General features: G+C 43.6%; 2 protein-coding genes across 5 annotated transcripts in view; one reads left to right on the forward strand and one right to left on the reverse strand.

Annotated features, from left to right (window-relative positions):
- il15ra (interleukin 15 receptor subunit alpha) overlaps positions 1–4,569 on the forward strand; it is a 93,673-nt gene extending 89,104 nt beyond the window's left edge. For both annotated transcript variants that reach the window (XM_043714058.1, XM_043714057.1), the window contains one exon: positions 4,169–4,569. In XM_043714058.1, coding sequence (XP_043569993.1) covers positions 4,169–4,271 — 103 coding nt within the window. In that variant the 3' untranslated portion in view covers positions 4,272–4,569. The remainder of the gene's footprint in view (positions 1–4,168) is intronic.
- A 9,726-nt stretch (positions 4,570–14,295) lies between these two features.
- fbxo18 (F-box DNA helicase 1) overlaps positions 14,296–23,513 on the reverse strand; it is a 51,876-nt gene continuing 42,658 nt past the window's right edge. For all 3 annotated transcript variants that reach the window (XM_043714061.1, XM_043714059.1, XM_043714060.1), the window contains 3 exons: positions 21,949–22,055; positions 18,903–19,037; positions 14,296–14,770 (listed from right to left, as the gene is read on the reverse strand). In XM_043714061.1, coding sequence (XP_043569996.1) covers positions 14,660–14,770; positions 18,903–19,037; positions 21,949–22,055 — 353 coding nt within the window. In that variant the 3' untranslated portion in view covers positions 14,296–14,659. The remainder of the gene's footprint in view (positions 14,771–18,902; positions 19,038–21,948; positions 22,056–23,513) is intronic.

A 23,513-nucleotide genomic window follows, 5' to 3' on the forward strand; every position in this document is an offset into this window, starting at 1 on the left:
ATAGGGGAAGCACTAAATAAATATTTTTCGACAGTGTTCACTATAGAAAATGAAAATGTTGGTGAGGAAGATACAGAGATACTTGCATCTAGACTAGAAGAGATTGAAGTTCACAAAGAAGAGGTATTAGAAATACTGCAGAGTGTGAAAATAGACAAGTCCCCTCGGCCAGACGGGATCAATCCTCGGATCCTCTGGGAAGCAAGGGAAGAGATTGCCGAGCCTTTGGCATTGATCTTCAAATCATCACTATCTACAGGAATAGCACCTGAGGACTGGAGGATAGCAAATATGGTTCCCTTATTGAAAAAGGGTGGCAGAGACAACCCTGGTAATTACAGACCAGTGAGTCTCACTTCAATTGTTGGTAAAGTGTTGGAAAAGGTTATAAGAGATAGGATTTATAACCATCTAGAAAAGAATAATCTGATCAAGGACAGTCAGCACGGTTTTGTGAAGGGTAGGTCATGCCTAACGAATCACATTGAGTTTTTTGACATAGTGACCAAACAGGTAGATGAGAGTAAACCGGTTGATGTGGTGTATATGGATTTCAGCAAGGCGTTCGATAAGGTTCCCCACAGTAGGCTATTATACAAAATGCGGAGGAATGGGTTTGTGGGAGACATTGCAGTTTGGATCAGTAATTGGTTTGCTGAAAGAAAACAGAGGGTTGTAGTTGATGGAACATGTTCATCTTGGTGTCCAGTTACTAGCGGCGTACCGCAAGGGTCGGTGTTGGGTCCACTGCTGTTCATCATTTTTATAAATGACCTGGATGAGGGCTCAGAAGGGTGGGTTAGTAAATTTGCGGACGACACTAAGGTCGGTGGAGCTGTGGATAGTGACGAAGGATGTAGTAGGTTGCAGAGAGACATAGATGGGATGCAGAGCTGGGCTGAGAGGTGGCAAATGGAGTTTAATGTGGACAAGTGAGAGGTGATACACTTTGGCTGGAGTAATCGGAATACAAAGTACTGGGCTAATGGTAGGATTCTTGGGAATGCAGATGAGCAGAGAGATCTCGGTGTCCATGTATACAGATTCCTGCAAGTTGCCACCCAGATTGACAGGATTGTTAAGAAGGCATACAGTGTTTTGGCCTTTATTAATAGGGGGATTGAGTTCCGGAACCAGGAGGTTATGCTACAGCTGTACAAAGCTCTGGTACAGCCACACTTGGAGTATTGTGTACAGTTCTGGTCACCGCATTATAAGAAGGATGTGGAAGCTTTGGAAAGGGTACAGGGGAGATTTACTAGGATGTTGCCTGGTATGGAAGGAATGTCTTACGAGGAAAGGCTGAGGGACTTGAGGCTGTTCTCGTTAGAGAGAAGAAGGTTGAGAGGTGACTTAATAGAGACATACAAGATAATCAGAGGGTTAGATAGGATGGACAGGGAGAGCCTTTTTCCAAGTATGGGGATGGCAAACACGAGGGAACACAACTTTAAAGTGAGGGGAGATAGATCTAAGACAGATGTCAGAGGTAGTTTCTTTACTCAGAGAATAGTAAGAGTATGGAATGCTTTGCCTGCATCGGTAGTAGATTCGCCAAGTCTAAGTGCATTTAAGTCATCATTGGACAGGCAAATGGACGTACATGGAATAGTGTAGGTGGGATGGCCTTCAGATTAGTATGACAGGGCGGCGCAACATCGAGGGCCAAAGGGCCTGTACTGCCCTGTAATGTTCTATGTTCTATGTTCTAAAGAGACCTTGGAGTACAGGTTCATAGTTCCTTGAAAGTGGAGCTGCAGGTAGATAGGATAATGAGGAAGGCATTTGGTAGGCTTGCCTTTATTGGTCAGTGCATAGAGTACAGGAGTTGGGAGGTCATGTTGCAGCTGTACAGGAAATTGGTTGGGCCATTTTTGGACTATTGCACGAAATTCTGGTCTCCCTCCTATAGGAAGGATTTTAGATTAGATTACATTACATTACAGTGTGGAAACAGGCCCTTCGGCCCAACAAGTCCTCACCGACCCGCCGAAGCGTAACCCACCCATACCCCTACATTTACCCCTTACCTAACACTACGGGCAATTTAGCATGGCCAATTCACCTGACCTGCATATCTTTGGACTGTGGGAGGAAACCGGAGCACCCGGAGGAAACCCACGCAGAACGGATGTTGCAAAACTAGAAAGAGTTCGGAAAAGATTTACAATGATGCTGCCAGATTTGGAGGATTTGAGCTATAGGGAGAGGCTGAATAGGGCTGTTTTCCCTGGAGCACTGGAGGCTGAGGGGTGACCTTATAGAGGTTTATAAATTCATGAGGGGCATAGGTAGGGTAAATAAGGAGGCTGAATAGACTGGGGCTATTTTCTGTGGACCATCAGAGACTGAGGGGTGACCTGATAGAGGTTTATAAGATCATGAAAGACAAGGATAGGGTAAATAAATAAGGTATTTTCCCCGGGGTGAGGGAATCCAAAACCAGAGGGTTTGGGTTTAAGGTGAGAGGGGAAAGGTGTAGAGGAGACCTAAAGTGCAACCTTTTCACGCAGAGGGTGGTGCGTATATGGAATGACCTGCCAGAGGAGGTGGTGGAGGCTGATAGAATTACAACACTGAAAAGGTATTTGGATGGGTATACGAATAGGAAGGGTTTAGAGGGATAATGGCTGAATGCTGGCAACTGGGATTAGATTCATATAGGATACCTGGTCGACATGGACGAGTTGGACTAAAGGATCTATTTTCATGCTGTGAATCTCTATGATGCTGAGGGGTGACCTTATAGAGATTTACAAAATCATGAGGGGCATAAATATACTGATTAGCAAAGGTCTTTTTCCAGGGTAGGGGTGTCCAAAAGTAGAAGGCATAGGTATAAGATGAGAGGTTAAAGATTTAGAAGGAACCTGAGGGGTACCTTTTTCACATCAAGGGTGGTGTGTACATGGACCAAGCTGCCAGAGGAAGTGGTAGTGGCAGGTACAATTGCAGCATGTAAAAGACATTTGAAAAGGTACATGGATAGGAAAGGTTTAGAAGGATATGGGCCAAATGTCGGCAAATGGGATTAATTCAGTTTAGGAAACCAGTTGGCATGGACAAGTTGGGCTGAAAGGTCTGTTCCTGTGTTGTATAAAGTTAAAAATCACACAACACCAGGTTATAGTCCAACAGGTTTAATTGGAAGCACGAGCTCCTTCATCAGATGGTTGTCGAGCGGCGCTCCGAAAACTAGTGCTTCCAATTAAACCTTTAGGACTATAACCTGGTGTTGTGTGATTTTTAACGTTGTACACCCCAATCCAACACCGGCATCTCCAAATCTATGTTGTATGACTGTATAACACCCCAGCGGAGATGGGGACTGCAGATGCTGGAGATCAGAATCTAGATTAGAGTGGTACTGGAAAAGCACAGCAGGTCAGGCAGCATCCGAGGAGCAGGAAAATCGACATTTTGGGCAAAAGTCCTTCATCAGTAATGAGCATTCCTGATAAAGGGCTTTTGCCCAAAACAGCAATTTCCTGCTCCTCGGATGCTGCCTAACCTGCTGTGCTTTTCCAGCACCACTCTAATTTTGATCTATGTATAACATCCCACATCGAGAACCTTTCCGTAGGGAAGGGGTGTTCCAGATTTCCGATGCCATTTGTCTGATATGTTGTTCCATGACTTTGTTCGTCAATAGCCTAACTCTATTTTCGAGATTATTTCCTAGAATTCTGTGGCCTGTTTACAGAAACTAAGAAAATATGGAACAGAGAACTATATGAGGTCGTCCACAAACACTGAAAGTTATCAAGTTTGTTGCAATATTTTGTTAGCCATAGGAACTGTAGTCATCATTTCTAAATCCTGGCCCTGGCTCTACAATCCTTTAATAATATCTATCATTCCCAAATATCTTCCTCTCCTTCTTAAATCCATCAACTCATTCTGCATTCTGTGCTATTACTCTGATGTACCTGGTTGTCATGTAAAACCAGGTACATCAGACAACGCTAAGTTGTCTGGTTCGCATGTAAAACAATATTTTTCACTATCTCATTATGTGTGACAATAATAAATAAATAAAATTCTGTAAACAGGATGTCCTGGAAAATTCTGGAAAAAAGGCTTGTTGAATTCTTCTGATTGACAGAGTTTATCGAAAGTACTTTTATTTGGCTTTGCTAAACCCTTTTGTCCTTTCCTTTTTATTCAGTAGTTGCAGAAGATCACAAGAATATCACCCAACACCAATCGAGGTACAGACAGTGACAAGTGTCAATGAAACAGTGCCTTTACATCAGGAAACAGAAAGCTGACCCTCATCACTCAATGTTAAAGAGGATCAATGTCATCCATTGCCAGCAAGAGGAAATATTGAAACAAGTCCAACATGGAGCAAAGAATGAACATGTCAAGAGATGTTTGTTCACTAAACTGAGCCATTCCTTTCTTTTGTTATTACTATCAATATGCGCCTCTTTCTGAAACACTTAGATCCACTCCATCCCCATCACCATGGGCCATAGAAACAAAGTGTGTCCCCCAGGGTAGGGGAGTCCAAAACTAGAAGGCATAGATTTAAGATGAAAAGAGAAAGATACAAAAGGAATCCAAGGGACAACGTTTTCACACAGAAGGTGGTGCCTGTATAAAATTAGCTGCCAGGGGAAGTGGTGGAGGCTGGTACAACATTTAAAAGGCATCTGGATGGATACATGATCAAGAAGGGTTGAGAGGGATATGGGCCAAATGCTGGCAAATGGGACTAGATTAGGATATCTGGTCTTGGAGTTGGACCAAATAGTCTGTACAATTCTTAAAGACTTTATAATTACTTGCTCCACAAACCTCCATCTTGTATGTGGTGGGGCCAACAGAGAGAAATTGTGTTCGACTCTTAAGATGTATAATTAATGTCTTGTTCAATAATGAAATACAGACTCTCCACCAGATTGGTGCCAAAGAGGTGAGCAGATGATCAATGCTTTGAAATTAATTTTTTATAAATATTATATACAGATATATATATATTTCTACTAAACTTACCTGAAGGAAACTTTGAGCCACTTCTGAATATTTGTGTTTTTATATGTATTTTTCTAAAAGCTGTTTCCTAAAAGATGTTTTCTTCAAAATATTTTTATTTAATTTTCATGGAACGTTCTGTGGAATACCAATAGCTGCTCTTACTATTAAAGGGCATTGTTTGTCATCAGATCTTTTTTTTGGTAGATCAAGTAGGTTTGTTTTCTGATCTTAGTTTGCATCTTGTTTATTTTTGATGTAAAATTGGTGTTTAATGTATGAGAAGGCTGGGCTTATGTCTTGCCATTCTTATCATTAGTTTTACAATTGGCCCAAAACTGCTAAGTTGAAGTAAGATTAGTGCATGTTATTATTCAACAATGCTATATAAAATAAGTTGACATGAATTGGAATCGGCGTCTAAGTGATTAAAAGCAGATGCTTCAAACGGTTTTCTGGCAAAATATGAAGCCTCTTAAGTTTGTTTCTATGGGTAACTAAGAGCTCTTTTTTTGAAAAAAGCTTTCATTGGAATATAAAGCTGATTCGATTCATGTTAATAGAAAGCTGAACCTTTTCGGTTTGTTCAGCCTTTTCATAAGAGCGACTTGTCAATTTATTTCTCATTCAAGGAGCTGTTCAGCAAACCTCAGAAAGAAAGTTTAACACAAGATTAAACATGAATTTAATTGAATTTTAAAAAGGAATACAAAGTATCAAGCAGCAGAGCTAATTAGTAAGATCTTGTTAATTTGTCAGGAGTTGCAAATCAGGGCATGACTTATATACTTAATGGTAAGGTCCTGGGGAGTGTTGCCAAACAAAGGGACCTTGGCATGCAGGTTCATAGTTCCTTGCATGCAGAGTCACAAATAGCCAGGGTACTGAGGAAGGCATTTGGTACACTTGCCTTTATTGGTCAGTGCATTGAGCATAGGAGTTGGGAGTTCATGTTCTGGCCATACAGGACATTAGTTAGGCCACGTTTGATTGTCTGGTCTCCTTGCTATAGGAAAGATCTTGTGAAGCTTGAAGGAGTTCAGAAAAGATTTACAAGGATGTTGCCAGGGTTGGAGGATTTTAGCTATAGGGAGAGGTTGAATAGGATGGAGCTATTTTCCGTGGAGTATCAGAGGCTGAGGGGTGACCTTATGGAGGCTTATGAAATCATGAGGGGCATGGATAGGGTAAATAGACAAGGTCTTTTCCCTGGGATAGAGGAGTCCAAAACTACAGGGCATAGGTTTAAGCTGAGATGGGAAAGATGTAAAAGGGATCTAAGGGGTAACGTTTTCAAGCAGAAGGCAGTGCATGTATGGAATGAACAGCCAGAGGAAGTGGTGGAGGCTGGTACAATTGCAACATTGAAAAGGCATCTGGATGGGTACATGAATACGGAGGGGTTTAGAGCGATATGGGCCAAATGCTGGCAAATAAGACTACATAAATGTAGAATATCTGATCAGCATGGACGAGTTGGACTGACTGTACATGTCTATGACTGTAGAACATAGAATCCATACAGTGGAAGGGGGTCATTTGACCCAAAAGTCCACACTGGCCCTCCAAAGGGCATCCCATCCACACCCACCCCATCTCTGTAACCTTGCATTTCCCATGGCAAACCCACCTAGTCTACACACGACAGGCAATTTGGTACAGCCACTCCACCTAATCTAATTGGACAACGGGAGAAACCAGAGCACCCGGATGAAACTCATGCAGATACAGAGAAAATGTACAAACTCACACAGTCACCCAAGGCTGGGATTGAACCTGGGTCCCTGGTACTATGAGATAGTAATGCTAAACACTGAGCCACCGTGCTGCCCATCTCATCTTCTGATGCTCTCGAGAATGTAGCCTCAGCCTCTCCCTATAGCTCAAAGCTTAGCAACATCTATGAGTTAGAGAGCAGATAAACTCTTGCTCCTATATCTTATGATCTAAATTTAGTCGAATATCATGATAAGAACTGGGCTTTATGGAGTAAACAATTGATTGTACGTATGAACATCAGTGATAGTGAGATGTTATGATATCCATGGTTAACATTTACAATTGTATGAATTCTGATACAACATTGCCTTGTATTGTAGCAATAATAAATGTTTCAAACTAAGTGATACATGATTGTGTCACAAGTTTCCTCATCACTCTGTAGTAGCACCCTCTGGTGGCTATTTGTATATGTATTAACCTGTTGACGTTCACTCCTGAATAGACCAGCTCCATTGGGTACCTGACTTTTCCAGGTGTTAGTGGCAAGAATAGAGTGGTGCTGGAAAAGCACAGCAGGTTAGCCAGCACCCGAGGAGCAGGAAAATCGCTGTTTCGGGCAGGAGCCCTTCATCAGGAATGTATCACCTGACTTTTCCAGGTGATACACACTCTCTTTTCTGCTGTGCAAATATATCCAGCCTGGCAGTGAGCTGGTTACAGAAGCTTCCAACTCCCAGCAGAGGAATTGAGAGACTTTTTTTTTGCTGAGAAATAAATTATTTTAAAAACTGTTTTCATGAAAAGTGGTCGGGCCTTTCGAAGATGGCTGCATCTATAGGTAGACTGGGAGAATATAGATATAATTACTACTGAATGGTTACAGCACAGCAGGCCATTTGGCCCATCATACCTGCACCCATTCTATTACCCCGTGCCTAACTCCTGCCTTTTCTATTGAAGTAGTCAGCCGATGCCCACTTGAATGCCTCAATGCAACCTGTCTGCACAACATTTCCAGGTAGTGAATCACAGAATCCAAGCAGTGCAGAAACAGGCCATTCAGCCCATCGAGTCTGCTCAGATCCTCCAAAGAACATCTCAAGCAGACCCACCTCCCATCCCCATAACTCTAAATTTACCATGGCTAATCCACCTAGCCTGCACTTCCCTGGACATTAGTGCATTTCATACTCTGTGAACAAGATTTTTTTCACTACATCCTTGCTATGTTTGCACATCACTTTAGATCTATGCTGTCTCATTCTAGTTCCTTTTATAAACAGGAACATTTTCTCCTTCTCTACTTTGTCCAACCTACTCATGATTTCAAAAACTTCAATCAAAACTCCTCTCGGTCTTCTTCACCCTAAGGAACAGTCCCAACCTCTTTAATCTATCCTCATTGCTAAAGTTTCTCATTCCTGGAGCCGTTCTTGTAAATTGTTTCTGAAGTGAAGTCTTTCGGTATATATGTGGAGAGACTCAAAATATTTTTTACAACCAATAACATCCTTGCTGATCATAATAATCCAGCTGTAAATTGTGTGTAAATCCAGGTTGTGTGTGTGTGTGTGTATGTGGGGGATGCATGGAGATTTTCAATAAAAGTTGGTCCAAAAAGCATATAGAATATTTTCTTAGTGCTCCTCTTGAAATTTCCTCAAGGTCTTTTTTTTTATTTGCAGAGACTACTTTTTCAATCTCACTCTGTCCTTTATTGGTGATTCACTCACTGTATGATGCAGTAACATTGTGTTCTGTACTTGTATTTCCCTATGGGGTGTTTGCACTAACACAGAAACAGAATCTCAAGAATTCATCAATATCTTCAATTGCCATCTCAGTTCTATTAAATGTAAAACCGCAGGACAAAGGAAATCTTTAATTGTTTTATCAACCACAGTGCTTAAACATAACAGGCATAAATGTGAGCACCAGTTGCTTTTTTTTTCTAAAAAATTAACTAGCACACATTTCAAAAGGACATCAGCCTAATCTTATATTCTATGGATTAGTAAAATTAAACAGTTTGGCTTTTAACACAATTTTTGCATCTTAAGTAATTCACAGTATGTGAAATGCTTTGTTAACACACAAATGCAAATCCTTATGCAATAAGACTGTTCCACATGGAATTACTCAGCTGACAGAGTGCTTACATTAACATCCACAATATTTTTCCACTGTGCAGAAGCTTCTGATCTTGTGTGGCCTTCAACTAACTAACTGAACATTCATTGGCAAGGAATTCATCACTTCAGTGACTATATAAGTTCTCCGGGATCCCAGTTGGCTGAGCATTCCATTGATGTGCCTTTTGCAGGATCTTTCTCTGCACCACTCCCCGTTCCACCCCCCCAAAAAAATACAGCCCTCTTCCTCACAACCACCCCAACCCCTGCCATTGTACAGCCTCTCACTCTCCAAATGTCTGCATTGTGTTTGGGTCACAGACATATTGGCCATCCCCAGCCAGAGTAAAGTTCAAGCTGTTTACCTATTATTTGCTTAACTATGCTACTTAACTCTGTGATCTGCCTGTATTGCTCGCAAGACAAAGCTTTTCACTGTGCCTCGGTACATGTGACAATTCACATTTAGCACGCTCAGTAGCAAAACAAGAGCCCTTGCAGTAATGGAAGAGAGAGAAAGACAGTCAGAAAGTAAATTGAATGAACAATACCATAAATGACTGCCTGGACAATTTGTGAAAATATGTGGTGTTTGCCCATGGTCAAGATGTACAGAAAGGTCAGGTTTTATCTTTGGAGGTTAACAAAGGAGACAGGTGGGAGAATCAAATGAGGCTGAGGGGGTGACCTCATAGAGGTTTATAAAATCATGAGGGGCATGGATAGGGTAAACAGTCATGGTCTTTTCCTTGGTCCGGAACTAGAGTGCATAGATTTAGGGTGCGAGGGGAAAGATATAAAAGGGACCTAAGGGGCAACTTTTTAACACAGCGGGTGGTGTGTGTATGGAATGAACTGCCAGAGGAAGTGGTGGAGGCTGGTACAATTACAACATTTAAAAGGCATCTGGATGGGTATATGAATCGGAAGGGTTTAGAGGGATATGGGCTAAATGCTGGCAGCTGGGACTAGATCAGTTTATGATATCTGGTCAGCGTGGATTAGTTGGACCAAAGTGTCTGTTTCTATGGTATGTAACTCCACCTGAGTACAAACTGCAATAAACAGTTGGGTCTTTGACTTTGCAAGGGACCACTCTCCCATTTCAGGAAAAGGCCTCACGTCTGTCAGTAAAAACCAATGCTGTCCGTGATGTTAAAACACTGCCTCTCAGCAGCAGAATATTTCCTCATTTCTCAAACAGCGAAGAATTAAATAATTCGCAAGGGAATCAGGGAGGCACACGCACTGAAAAAACAACTTGCAGTTGTAGAGCCAGTCACAATGTCAGGGCAGCCCATTGCCCTTCAAAGTAGTACTAAATTAGGCTGCAAAGTGAAGTCACCGTTATAATGTAGGAAGTTAAAAAAACACACACCAGGTTATAGTCCAACAAGTTTATTTGGAAGCATTAACTTTCGGAGCGCTGCTCCTTCATCAGGTGGTTATGGATACTCCGAAAGCTAGTGCTTCCAAATAAACCTGTTGGACAATAACCTGGTGTTGTGTGATTTTTGACTTTGCCCACCCCAGTCCAACACCGACACCTCCAAGCAATGTCGGAAAATGTCAGCCTAGCAAACTCCTTCAGACAGAAGCATAGGGCAGAATCTTCCCTGATCCTGAACAACGTGAGCTTTGGTGAGAAATTTGGGAAAACCAGGCTAAACATCCAGCAAGGTCCTTCTCGACAGAGTCATATTCTCCAACCGTCTTGGGTGCTGAGAAATGATTCTCAGTAGCACAATGGCCCATTGGTTAGCACTGCTGCTGCATAGTGCCAAGGACCTGGGTTCAGTTCCAGCCTTGGGTGACTGTCTGTTGTGCAGTTTGTACATTTTCCCCGTGTCTGTATGAGTTTCCTCCCACAGTCAAAAGATGTGCAGGTTAGGTGAATTCCCCAGAGTATTCAGGGATGTGTAGGTTAGCTGCGTTAGTTAAGGATAAATGTAGAGTAATAGGGGAATAGGTCAGGATAAGTTACTCTTTGGAGGGCCAGCATGGACTTGTTGAGCCAACTGACCTGTTTCCACACTGTAGGGATTCTATGGTTAGAGCAGTCAGAGACTTATTATCTGGAATGAATTGCTCAGTACCATTTAATCCAACCTCAATAACACACAGTCTCCCACCTTCCAGATTAAAAACTGGATATTTCCCCAGAGGAGGACTTTCTATGCAGGGGTCCTCATAGACTCCCAGCTCAACTGCTTGTTCTGTGGCGCTGTGGAGTCCGTGGACCATGTATATATTGGGTGTGGGCGTTTGCACTCCCTTTTTCATTTTCTTAAAAACCTCCTCCTCTGCTTTTGGTTGCACTTCAGTCCCATGCTCCTGATCTTCGGGCACCCAGCACGGAGGAGGGAGGGCAGGTCTGAAGACCTCCTCGTGGGTCTGCTCCTGGGCCTGGCCAAACTGACCATAAACAGGTCCAGGCAGCGGGCTGTGGAGTGGGTCGTTAGGGCCGACTGCCTGCCCCTCTGCCGCGGTTACGTTAGAGCCCGGGTGTCCTTGGAGAAGGAGCACGCGGTGTCCACCAACACCCTGGAGTTGTTCAGGGGGAGGTGGGCGCCGCAGGGAGTGGAGTGCATTATTTCCCCCGCCAACTCTATTTTGATTTAGTCCCTACCCTCCCCTTCACTGTTTGATCACACAGCACTGCCCTTTGATGTGAAGGGCAGTGTTTGTCACTGGCCACGCGGGTGTTTCCTTTCTTCCTGGTGGTGGAAATTGAATAAAGATTCGTCCACCTTGCATCTCTCACTGTGTCTCACACCTGCACACACCCAACATGGGTGCTGGGGAAAAAATAAGCACTACCACAGTTAGGCGGTTGTGTGGGGGTTAATAAAAAAAAATTTAAAAAATAATTTTAAAAAAAACTGGATATTTCCCCAGAGGAGGACTCTCTATGCAGGGGTCCTCCCCCTTTCTCTCAGGGATCTGGAGTGGAGGGTGCTGCAGGCAGCAGTTCCCTGCAACCAGATTGCGGTGGTGCACGGACTCCCAGCCCAACTGCTTGATCTGTGGTGCTGAGGAGTCCGTGGACCAAGTACATATTGGGTGTGGACGTTTGCACTCCCCTTTTGATTTCCTCAAAAACCTCCTTCTCTGTTTTTGGTTGCAGTTCAGTCCCACGCTCCTGATCTTTGAGCACCTGGTACGGAGGAGGGAGGGCAGGTCTGAAGACCTCCTCGTGGGTCTGCTCCTGGGCCTGGCCTAACTGGCCATAAACAGGTCCAGGCAGTGGGCCGTGGTGGGGGTCGTTAGGCCTGCCCCTCTTCTGCGGTTACGTTAGAGCCCGGGTGTCTCTGGAGAATGAGCATGCGGTATCCACCAACACTCTTGAGCTGTTCTGGGAGAGGTGGCCCCTACAGGGAATGGAATGTATTAGTTCCCCATCCAACTCCAATATAATCCCTGCCCTCCCCTTCACCTTTTTATTCAGGTAGCATTGCCCTTTGATGAGAAGGGCACTGCTTGTCACTGACCACTCAGGTGATTCCTTTCTTCCTGGTGGTGGAATTTAAATAAAGATTTACACACCTGTTGTTTTTCACTGTGTCCAACACCTGCTCACACACAACATGGGTGCTGGGAAAATATAAGCACTATCGCTGTCAGGCAGTAGTGTGGGGGAAAACAAAAAAAAAGAGAAAAATCTGGATGTTCCTAACCAGGCTGGCCATTAACAGGTCCAGACAGCGGGCTGTAGAGGGGGTCATTAGGGCCAATTGCCTGCCCCTCTTCCATGGTTACACTTGAGCCCAGGTATCTCATGTGGTGTCTACCACCAGCCTTGAGGTTTTGAGGGAGAAGTGGACACCACAGGGTGTTGAGTGTTTTATTTCCCCCTCTGATCTTATTTTGATTTAATCCCTGCCATTCCCATCACTGTTTAATTCATGTGGCAGTGCCCCTAAAGGAAGGGCACTGCTTGTCACTGGCCACTCGGGTGATTTTTTTTTCTTCCTGTTGGTGGATTATGAAATAAGGTTTTCTGCACCGACACCAGGACATGGGGAGAAATAAGCACTTCTGCTGTTCTGCAGTAGGGTGTGGGGGACTTTTAAAAAAGGAAATGAAAAAGAAAAACAAGAAATAAAAGACAAAAAAGAAACCGGATGATGAAAATTCCCAAAAACGGAAGTTGGAGCAGGAACCTGGTGACTTCAGCTTGCTTGTCCAGACTTCTATCTTGGAGACAGCACACCAACATTAGAGTGCACACTCCATGGGCAGTGACCATATGCATCCCATGATCATGAACATTGATATCCATTGAAACATTCTGGCCTCTCTGCATCATCTATGATCCACTTACAGTACAGCATCTCTCAGAGCAATCCTGCATGCAGAGGCAGTCACCCTGCTCATGGGTTGGACCAGGGTTGCATCTCGAGGTTGAATGATGGCTTCTTAGTGCTTACAAACTTTGCTCACTTCAATGCTGACAGCGTCTCTGCCTGGCCTTGACCTCCTGGAAAGGGGAGCCTCCAATATCAGGCCAGGGGTTTTCTCACATTCAGTCAGCTGCTCTGGTCAGGATCTTCTCCCTGGAGCAGAATGTTAGGTAGCCCACTGCCCATTCTGGCTCTTTCTGCCATATTGTGGGCTGAGAGATGTCCTGAGTGAGTGAGTAGGTAGTTCAGATGACATGAAGGGTTAGTGATGATAAAGTGGGTGAGAGAGCAAGCAAGTGGGGGGAGATGTTGGTGGCAATAGTGACATTGCGACTGTATCCACCTCCCACCAAAGATATAGTGAGTTCCAAGATATAGAAAAATGATGCTGATGGCACTTACCTTCACAGAGCAGAAAGTGATGGGCATTTCGCCAAAGAGCTGAGAGTGCACCGAGCAGGGTGGTAACCTGGTGAGTGGCTTCTGCCAATCCTGAGGGAAAGGCTGCACTTCCTATGCAACACCCTATCCACCAGGACCCTGTCCTCAAAGCGGAGAACGTGATCTACCGTGGCTGGGGTAAATGTCACAAACCACGCAGGGTAACCACAGACTGCCAGTGCTTGATAAGTGCACAATGAGTTGTTAAAGATGACACCGGTGCCAGAGAGCCCAGAATGTTCCATCAATGGCGGGTACTTCCTACGACAAGTGGGAGAAATCTATTGGACAAGAGGAGTAGTTAATGAGGCAGGCTGGGGAAGTCAGTGTAAGAAATCCTGCTAAGCCTCATGAAGAAACCCTCCATGAAACTCAATAAAAACTGCACCTTGGCAACTTCAGGTAAGATTCTACTGAGATTAACAACTGGATTATCCATTTTTGGGATGGTGACTGAGGCATAAATGTTGGTCAAGACACCGATGGAGGTCTTCTGATCTGCTCTGAACTGCTAGCAAGGGATCTTTCAAACAAAGGAGTAACAAGAGCCTATGGGAAGCCTGAAGACCAGAACAAACATGATAATTACACTACAAATAATACTTTTACAAACAAAAATATACATATACGCAAAGGTTTTGTTTAGGTGTAAATGGTCATTTCATTGTTCCTTCAGGGATATTTACATTCATTATTACAAAACAAATATAGACAAACTTTACATTCAAGTTGATTTGATCCAGGGTAGAAAGTCTTCCACTTTTCAGTAAGGGAAGATTGGATATTGCATAGAGACATTCCTATTGGCCTGACTATAATGGTTTTATTTATTGTCAGCACCAGGATTAAAATTATTCACAATGGCCCAGCACAAAATAAATTACAGAGCTTTCCAATCACTTCTGGAATCCATCGTACATTCTCACCCCACTGAGCCTCAGGTTTGCCATCTTGTGGGGTCACCACCCCATGCTCCTTGCTCTACACCATTGATTTGACCAGCTCGGGGGGTGCCATGAGGTAAGTCAATGGGCCAATCCGTTGCTTTGCACATCCACAGCAAAGGGGACCTCCAGCATCTTCACCCTCACTCTGTCACATTACAGGAGCGAAGAGAAACAGAACGAGGACAAAGTGAACATTCTTGGAAAGCTAACTTCACAAAACAGTACATGGCAATAAACTGATAGCCTTGTATTTCTGCTCCCACTTGGATACGGTTCAACAGTATTAAAGTGACTTATTCCCTCCCCCATACCAACCATCCTTTCATGTTAAATGTGTCTCACTTGCCTCTTGTTCCTTCCTGTAAGTGTGAACTTCTTCTTTGCTTACAGAGAGCCTTTCTCCACTTCAGATACATGCCTATGCTTCATGTCAGGAATGAGAAGGTGTGTGGTATTACAGTCAGCTCAACCTGTATATGTCCCAGAACAGCATGAGAACTGCATTCCTTCAGACTGCCAACAGGTTATGCAATGCTTTAATGCTGTGAGTAGTAGCAATTTAGCAAATCTTGCACAATTAAGTAAATGAATTTGTGATTGCACAACATCCTGAAATGGGGCTTTGAAGTGGTTGAAACAAAGCTGAGAGGCGTGTGCAGTGCAGAACATTTGTTGAAGATGTTCCTTGTTCAGAAAATCAAGTGCAATTCCATTTATTGTTTTTTTTTGCTGACTGCTGCTCATTCGGACCAAAGCTCACAGGTCACTCACAGGTAACAAAGCAATAGAAGAAAACAAATCCATAACACTCTGGGATCTCTGTTGGATTGTGTGATGCTGGCAGTGTGTAAAGACTAAGTCAGGCCTTTAGAACAGAATCCAGGCGCCCTGAGGTGCATTTACCTTTATGGAATTGTATCTTAAACTGGTGTCAATTACTATCACAGTGTCAGAATATGATGTAGTAGTGCTTAACTCTGGACTCAGAACATAAGCAACGAAGGTCACATGTGCCTCCCAGTCTCCTGGTTAACATTGTATGGATCTAGTTTCAGCTTCCAATAAAGAAACCACTGATTTTTTTTCTTATTCATTCACGGGCTGTGGGCTTTCCTGGCTTGGCATTCAGCCCCCATTCCTAATCGCCCAGAGGGCAATTACGTGTCAACCACATTGCTGTGGGTCATGTATAGACTAGATCAGCTAACGATGGCAGTTTCCTTCCCTAAAGAACATCACTGAATCAGGTAAGTTTTTCCTGACAATCAACAATGGTTTCGCGATCATCATCAGACTCTTAATTCTAGGAATTTATAGAATTCAAATTCCACTGACTGCCATGGCAGGATTTGAACTATTATACTCTGCATTAATACTCTCATGATAATACCCACTAGGCTACCGCCTCTCCAAACAGCTTTACTAATCCTTCTATGACAGCTACATTTTCATTGATTAGAACAACCCTGACTGACCACATCTGGTGCACTTGCTGGTCCACATGCCTTGGGTCTCCAGTTCAGGAGCTGCTCGACTGCGTGGACAGGGCAAGGATCCCTTGCTGCTCCCTGCCATCTCCTTAACAAAGCTGAAACTTTATTGCTGGAACAGCACAGCAGGTCAGGCAGCATCTAGGGAACAGAAGATTCGACGTTTCGGGCACATGCCCTTCTTCCTGAAGAAGGGCATGTGCCCGAAACGTCGAATCTTCTGTTCCCTAGATGCTGCCTGACCTGCTGTGCTGTTCCAGCAATAAAGTTTCAGCTTTGATCTCCAGCGTCTGCAGACCTCACTTTCTCCTCCATCTCCTTAACAAAAGCAGGAAACAGAATGCTTTTCAAGTAAGGTTATATCAGCATCAAAATGGAACAACTTTGTTTATGAACTTGCTGGTCCTGCACTTTGTTTCCACGATGTGGCTGATGACCACGCTAGATAATGACCAGCAATGGAAACCATGGTTAATGTTTATCATGTGTACTGAAGGTGCAGAGTCCAATCTTAAAAGCCCTTCTGCCACGGAACCAAAGGTGAACTTATTGCAGATTAGAAATTGCATGTTGGATATTCATGGAGTTGACACTGCCTTCAACAGCCAGAAATCAACAGAATGACATGTTTTCTTTTCTCTCAGAGGGTTATGAGGCATTGGTATACCCTTTCTCAAAAGGTAGTGGACGCAGAATTTTTAAACATATTTTTAAGGCAATGGTGATGGTCAAGGGGTGAAAGATTATCAGGGATATGTTGGAATATAAATTTGAGGTTAAAATCAGATCAGGTATGATCTTATTAAACGGTGAGGCAGGTTCAAAGGGCCAAGTAGCCTTCTCTTATCCTTGTTCAAACAAATGTGGACCAGGACAGTGAGTACCGCTCTGCATTGATGTTCAAGACTCATCTTGTCCTGTCATTTATAGACATGCTTTAGGCAGCACAAGTCAATGTGCCTTCTAACTGGAGCCAGTCTTGCCTCCAGCTGGTGTTGGGGTCGAGTTTCCAGGTGCCCAGCAGTTGAGGCCAGCCATCCTTCATTGGTGACAGGTCATAATGGTGGTCAAGCACTCTCATTTAATAGCCAAGTAAATTTCTCACCAAGTCACTCAAAAGGAACTCCCAGTACCTCCTGCACCACAGCCAAGTGCTCAATCCCACAGCCTTAGGGGAAACAAGCTGATTCAAGATCACATGCCAGGTAACAGGAAATGGGCACCTATTCAAGAAGCAGATACTGAGCCTGGCAGGTCTGCAGTTCCCTACAACATTGCTGGCCAGTTAGCCTGGCTTAGCAACAGGAACTGGACAGTTAGAGCGGATGGCGGAGATTTCTTCCCCCGTCAACTTCAAGCTATTGCCCAATTGGGTAACTCAGTCGTCCCTGGATGAGCAACAGGAAGCTGGCGTGTTTTCTTTTGTATATTGGCTACATCACAAGAAGGTGTGAAATTTTTAAACCTTGCTTCTTTCCACTGTATGCATAGGTTTGCCAGGTCTAAGTAAGGTTAAGTGAGTTAGAGTGGGTAGAGAGTGGGTACAGCACACCCATCTTCAGAAGTGTTACTGTTTCCATCTCTCACAGGTTCAATTTTATAGGGTGTGCATTTTGCCCAAAAAAACAAACAGCAAATCTCAGGTCATTGACACAGCCCAGATCACCGTGGAGATAGTCTTCTTTTAGATCTGGTAAAACCTAAAGACTAAAAGGCTCAGGAAGCAAGTGACTAGTTGAGAAGCAGGGAAGTAAAATACTGCAGTGGCTGGAAAAGTGAAATAAAAAGTAGTTAAAATGCTAGAAAATACTCAGCAGTTCAGGCAGTATTTTGTAACAGGACGAGACAGAGCAAACACAGGAAGACCAAGGAGTCCAGAACCAGGTGTCGAAGGATACAGGGGAGACCATGCAGGACTGGGATGAGAAGACATGTCTTCACCCAGAGAGTGGTGAGCCTGCGGAATTCTCAGCCACAGAAAGCTAATGAGTCCAAAACATTGAATGTTTTCAAGGCGGCATTAGATATAGCTCTTCGGGCTAAAAGGGACCAAAGAGAATGGAAACAAAGTGGGAACAGGATATGGAGTTAGATAAAAACAAGGACTGCAGATGCGAGAAACCAGAGTCTAGATTAGAGTGGTGCTGGAAAAGCACAGCAGGCCAGGCAGCATCCGAGGAGCAGGAAAATCGACATTTTGGGCAAAAGCCCTTCATCATAAATGAGCATTCCTAATGATGCTGCCTAACCTGCTGTGCTTTTCCAGCACCACTCTAATCTAGGATGCAGAGTTAGATAATTACCCATGCTCATCCAACAGCAGGGAGAAAGTGAGGTCTGCAGATGCTGGAGATCAGAGATGGAAATGTGTTGCTGGAAAAGCGCAGCAGGTCAGGCAGCATCTAGGGAACAGGAGAATCGACGTTTCGGGCATTAGCCGTTCTTCAGGACGGCTGCGCTTTTCCAGCAACACATTTCCATATCTCATCCAACAGCAGAGCAGGCTCAAAGGATTGAAAGGCCTACTCCTATTTTCTACGTTTCTAGGTTTGTATGTCATTCCTGATGAAGGGCTTTTGGCCAAAACGTTGATTTTCCTGCTACTCGGATGCTGCCTGACCTGCTGTGCTTTTCCAGCAGCACTCTAATCTTGACTCTGATCTCCAGCACCTTCAGTACCCACTTCTGCCTTCTATGTCATTTACCAAGGGATTACCGTTCTGTTTACCAACAAGAAGCCATCATTTTATCAACCCCCTTCAAAAAGCCCCTTTAAAAATTACACACCTGTGGATTCGAGATTTTCCTCAGAGTTAATACAGTTTCACTCTCAATGTGATTTGAACACCCTCTTGCATGGCACCGAAGGAGAAGCCCCTCTCTGAGCAAACTGGATGTCAGCTCTGGCTTCAGAAAATACTCCTGTAAGTGTTGAAATTAAACTGAGTTTTAAAAAGATAGGAAACAATTCCTAAAAGCAGCAAAGAAACAGCAGCCCATACACAAAGCAGGTGAGGTGTTGCTCAGCTTCACTCCTCATGGCCCGCGTCAATCCCAAAGTGGACCAAGACATTCATATGGATCGGATAAATAGACAAGTCTTTTCCCTGGGGTGGGGGAGTCCAGAACTAGAGGGTATAGGTTTAGGGTGACAGGGGAAAGATATAAAAGAGACCTAAGGGGCAACTTTTTTACACAGAGGGTGGTGCGTGTATGGAATGAGCTGCCAGAGGAAGCGGTGGAGGCTGGTACAATTGCAACATTTAAAAGGCATTTGGATGGGTATATGAACCGGTAGGGTGGAGGGGTATGGGCCGGGTGCTGGCAGGTGGGACTAGATTGGGTTGGAATATCTGGTCAGCATGGACGGGTGGGACTGAAGGGTCTGTTTCCATGCTATACATCTCTGTGACTCCAAAGCAACACACAAGCCCAAGTCAACTAAGCTCGCTGCAGGTGTAAATGTTGTGAACAAGACATAAACTGGTATAACATGCCATACTTTAAACACAGCTGTTTCCGCACTTCCCATGGACAATAAGAATAGCACAAACAGAAGCTGGAAAAGATCATTCAGACCCCCAAGCTGGTTCATCGTTCACCATGATTTAACAGCAGTGGTTAGCACTGCTTCTTCACAGTGCCAGAGACCCGGGTTTGATTCTAGACCCGGGTGACTGTCTGTGTGGAGTTTGCACATTCTCCCAGTGTCTGCGCGGGTTTCCTCCAGGTGCTCCGGTTCCCCCCCCACAACAACAGGCCAAACATGAGCAGGTTAGCTGGATTGGCCATGCTCAATTACCCACAGTGTCCAGGGATGTGGATTAGCCATGGGAAACACAGGCTTTCAGGAATAGGGTAGAGGGGTGGGACTGGTTGGGATGCTCTTCGGAGGGCCAGTGTGGACTTGAAGGGTTGAATGGCAGGTGGTCTCCCCTCCGATCATCTGAACATTTGAGATTTTACAGTGAAGGAGACCGTGAGACTGTGGGAAGAGTGAGGGTGAACTTGCTAACAAGGAACATTGAAGAGGAGTGGTTGCACGATGTGGGCCCAAATTGAAAGGATTTAAGACGAATTGTAAATTTTTAACATACAGATGCTACTTTTCTTGGGCCATCTGGGACAAAAGTATTTGCTTCAGAAACCCAGTAGCTGTCACAATAACTGTAGAGGCAGCAGACAGCAATAGAGAAATGACAGGGTTAAGAAAAATCATCAGAAATCACAGATTGAATCTTAAAGCAAATCGCTGCTGTGAATGAGGGTTCTTTTGTTTGTTCAACGTTTTTTGTTGCGTTCCATTCACATCAAATGACTGAACAACAAAACCATTGTCAGAAAGGAAACGTCTTTATGCCTAAAACAACACATGCCAAAAATCTGGATTAGACTGTTTCAAAGCCACTTGCTTTCTCCAGAATGCGTAAATCAAATATCCTCAGGCTTTTCCTACCTTCATAAATTCCCACTAATTGGGAATTTCCCACTGCAAATGAGTGATAACAAATTACCCTTGTGGATTTTTCTCTTCCATGGACAGGTTTGGGCTAATAGAAACAGCTGCCTTCACATTGAGAATAACCTCCATGGTGTTGTGTGGTACTATCATCATGCTCAATGGGACAGACTTTAAACAAATCTAGCAACTCAAGACTGGGCATCCATGAGGCACTGTGGGCCCTGAGCAGCAGCAGAACTGTACTCCAGCACAATCTGCAGCTTCACAGCCCAGCATAACCCCCACTCAACCATTACCATCTAGCCACAGGATCAACCCTGGTTCAATGGAGAGTGGAGGAAGGCATTTCAGGAGTAGCACCAGGCATACCTGAAAATTACACGTCAACCTGGTGAAGCTACCAAACAGGATTAATTGCGTGGCAAAACAGCATAAGCAGCAAATGACAGACAAAGCCAAGCAATACCACAATCATATTAGTGCAAAGATAAGGCGGAAGCATTTAATCTTTAATCAGAAGTACAAAGTGGAAGATCCTTCTCAGCCTCCTCCAGTGGTGTCCAATATCTCAGACAGCACCTTCCAAACCCATGGTCACTTCCATCTAGAAGGACAAGGGCAGCAGATACATAGGAACACCACCATCTTCAAGTTCCCTTCCAAGCCACTCATTATATATTCACTTGGAAACATATCACCATTCCTTCACTATTACTGGGTCAAAATCCTCAAAACCCTCCCTAAAGGCATTGTGGTTCCACCTATATCATATGGACTGCAGCAGTTCTAGAGGCAACTCACCACTACTTTCTCTGGAAAACTAGGGACAGGCAATAAATATTAGTCAGCCAGTGACATTGACGTTCTACAAATGAATTAAAAATTAAGGATCTAATTAAGTGCCTGAAACAAGTCAACTCATTACAGAGGCCCATCATCTCATTTCTGCTTGAAAGATGTGCAAGACCTTGCCACAGTATAACAGACACTGCCCTTTAAACCAATTCATCACGTGTGAAGCATTTTCAGTGCTTATAACTTTTAATGAGATATATGCAAAATAACTGCAAGTAGAGCTTTCTTTAAAACTGTAGGCCCCACCCCCTCCCCAAACAATTGGATTTTAGCTAAAAGAGGCCAGAATGATTGGAACAAATGCGAGACCCACAGCTAGTATTTGTCACAGGTCTGCCTGAAGGCTGAAAGAAGAGGCAGCATCTTCAGGGAGCTGCTTTAACACAGGGGGGCAAGAGCCTGCAGCACAGAGGAACCAAGGGGTGCTTGTGAACCACAGTGCCACACAACCTCTCAGGTATCCAATATCTCAGCAAAAGACAAAAGGAAAGAAAGGAACGCACTGAGTGTACTCACACCAGCAAAGGACAGCAGACATTCCAAAGATTTGTTCATCACCAGGTGCCTTTTTGCCCGTGTTACTGCAATGTAAAGCAAGTTCCAATCGATATCTGGCACCGTATCTGAGGGGAGAGATGCAATTTCTTTATAATATTAAAAGGCAATGATTGCCCAACATTGGTGGAGTTACACAATATTGTTTTTGAGATCAGAGTCAAAGGTATTCACTTGATAATATTAAACTGAGATGGGAAGTTAGGGTCTAATAAAAGGAAGACAGGAAGAATAATGGAGAACTCTCCAAGCGAATCAGCTGAGCGCCATTGCTTGTCCCCACCAGATATGGGTATATCCAGCTATCGGCATACGTATAGATAATTATTTACCCAGCTATCGGTATATGTAGATAGTTATGTACCCAGCTATCAGTATATGGATAGATAATTATATACCCAGCTATCGATATATGTATAGATACTTATATACCCAGATATCAGCATTTGTATAGATAGTGACATACCCAGCTATCGGTATATGTATAGATACTTAAATACCCAGCTATCGGCATACGTATAGATACTGATATACCCAGCTATCGGTATGTGTAGATACTTATATACCCAGCTATTGCTGTATGTATAGACACTTATATACCCAGATATCAGCGTATGTATAGATACTGACATACCCAGCTATCAGTATAATAACTTATATACCTAGCTATCGCTGTACATATAGATACCTATATACCCAGCTATTGGCATAGGTACAGATACTTATATACCCAGCGATCGGCATACAATTAGATACTTATATACCCAGCCATCAATATATGCATAGATCCTTATATACCCAGCTATCGGCATACGTATAGATACTTATATACCCAGCGATTGGCATACATACAGATACTTATATACCCAGCCATCAGTATGTGCATAGATCCTTATATACCCAGCTATCGGCATACATATAGATACTTATATACCCAGATATCAGCATTTGTATAGATACTGACATACCCAGCTATCGGTATATGTATAGACACTTAAATACCCAGCTATTGGCATAGGTATAGATACTTATATACCCAGCTATCGATATATGGATAAATACTTATATACACAGCTATCAGTATATGGATAGATACTTATATACCCAGCTATCAGCAGATTTAGATACTTATATACCCAGCTATCGGCATACGTATAGATATTTATATACCCAGTGATCGGCATATGTATAGATACTTATATATCCAGCTATTGCTGTATGTATAGACATTTATATACCCAGATATCAGCATATGTATAAATACTGACATACCCAGATATCGGTGTATGTAGATACTGACATACCCAGATATCAGCGTATAGAACATAGAACATAGAAGAATACAGTGCAGTACAGGCCCTTTGGCCCTCGATGTTGCGCCGATCCAAGCCCACCTAACCTACACTAGCCCACTATCCTCCATATGCCTATCCAATGCCCGCTTAAATGCCCATAAAGAGGGAGAGTCCACCACTGCTACTGAACATAGAGAACATAGAACAATACAGCACAGAACAGGCCCTTCG

Source organism: Chiloscyllium plagiosum, chromosome 23 (genome assembly GCF_004010195.1).
Source record: "Chiloscyllium plagiosum isolate BGI_BamShark_2017 chromosome 23, ASM401019v2, whole genome shotgun sequence".
In the NCBI taxonomy this organism is placed as follows: Eukaryota; Metazoa; Chordata; class Chondrichthyes; order Orectolobiformes; family Hemiscylliidae; genus Chiloscyllium; species Chiloscyllium plagiosum.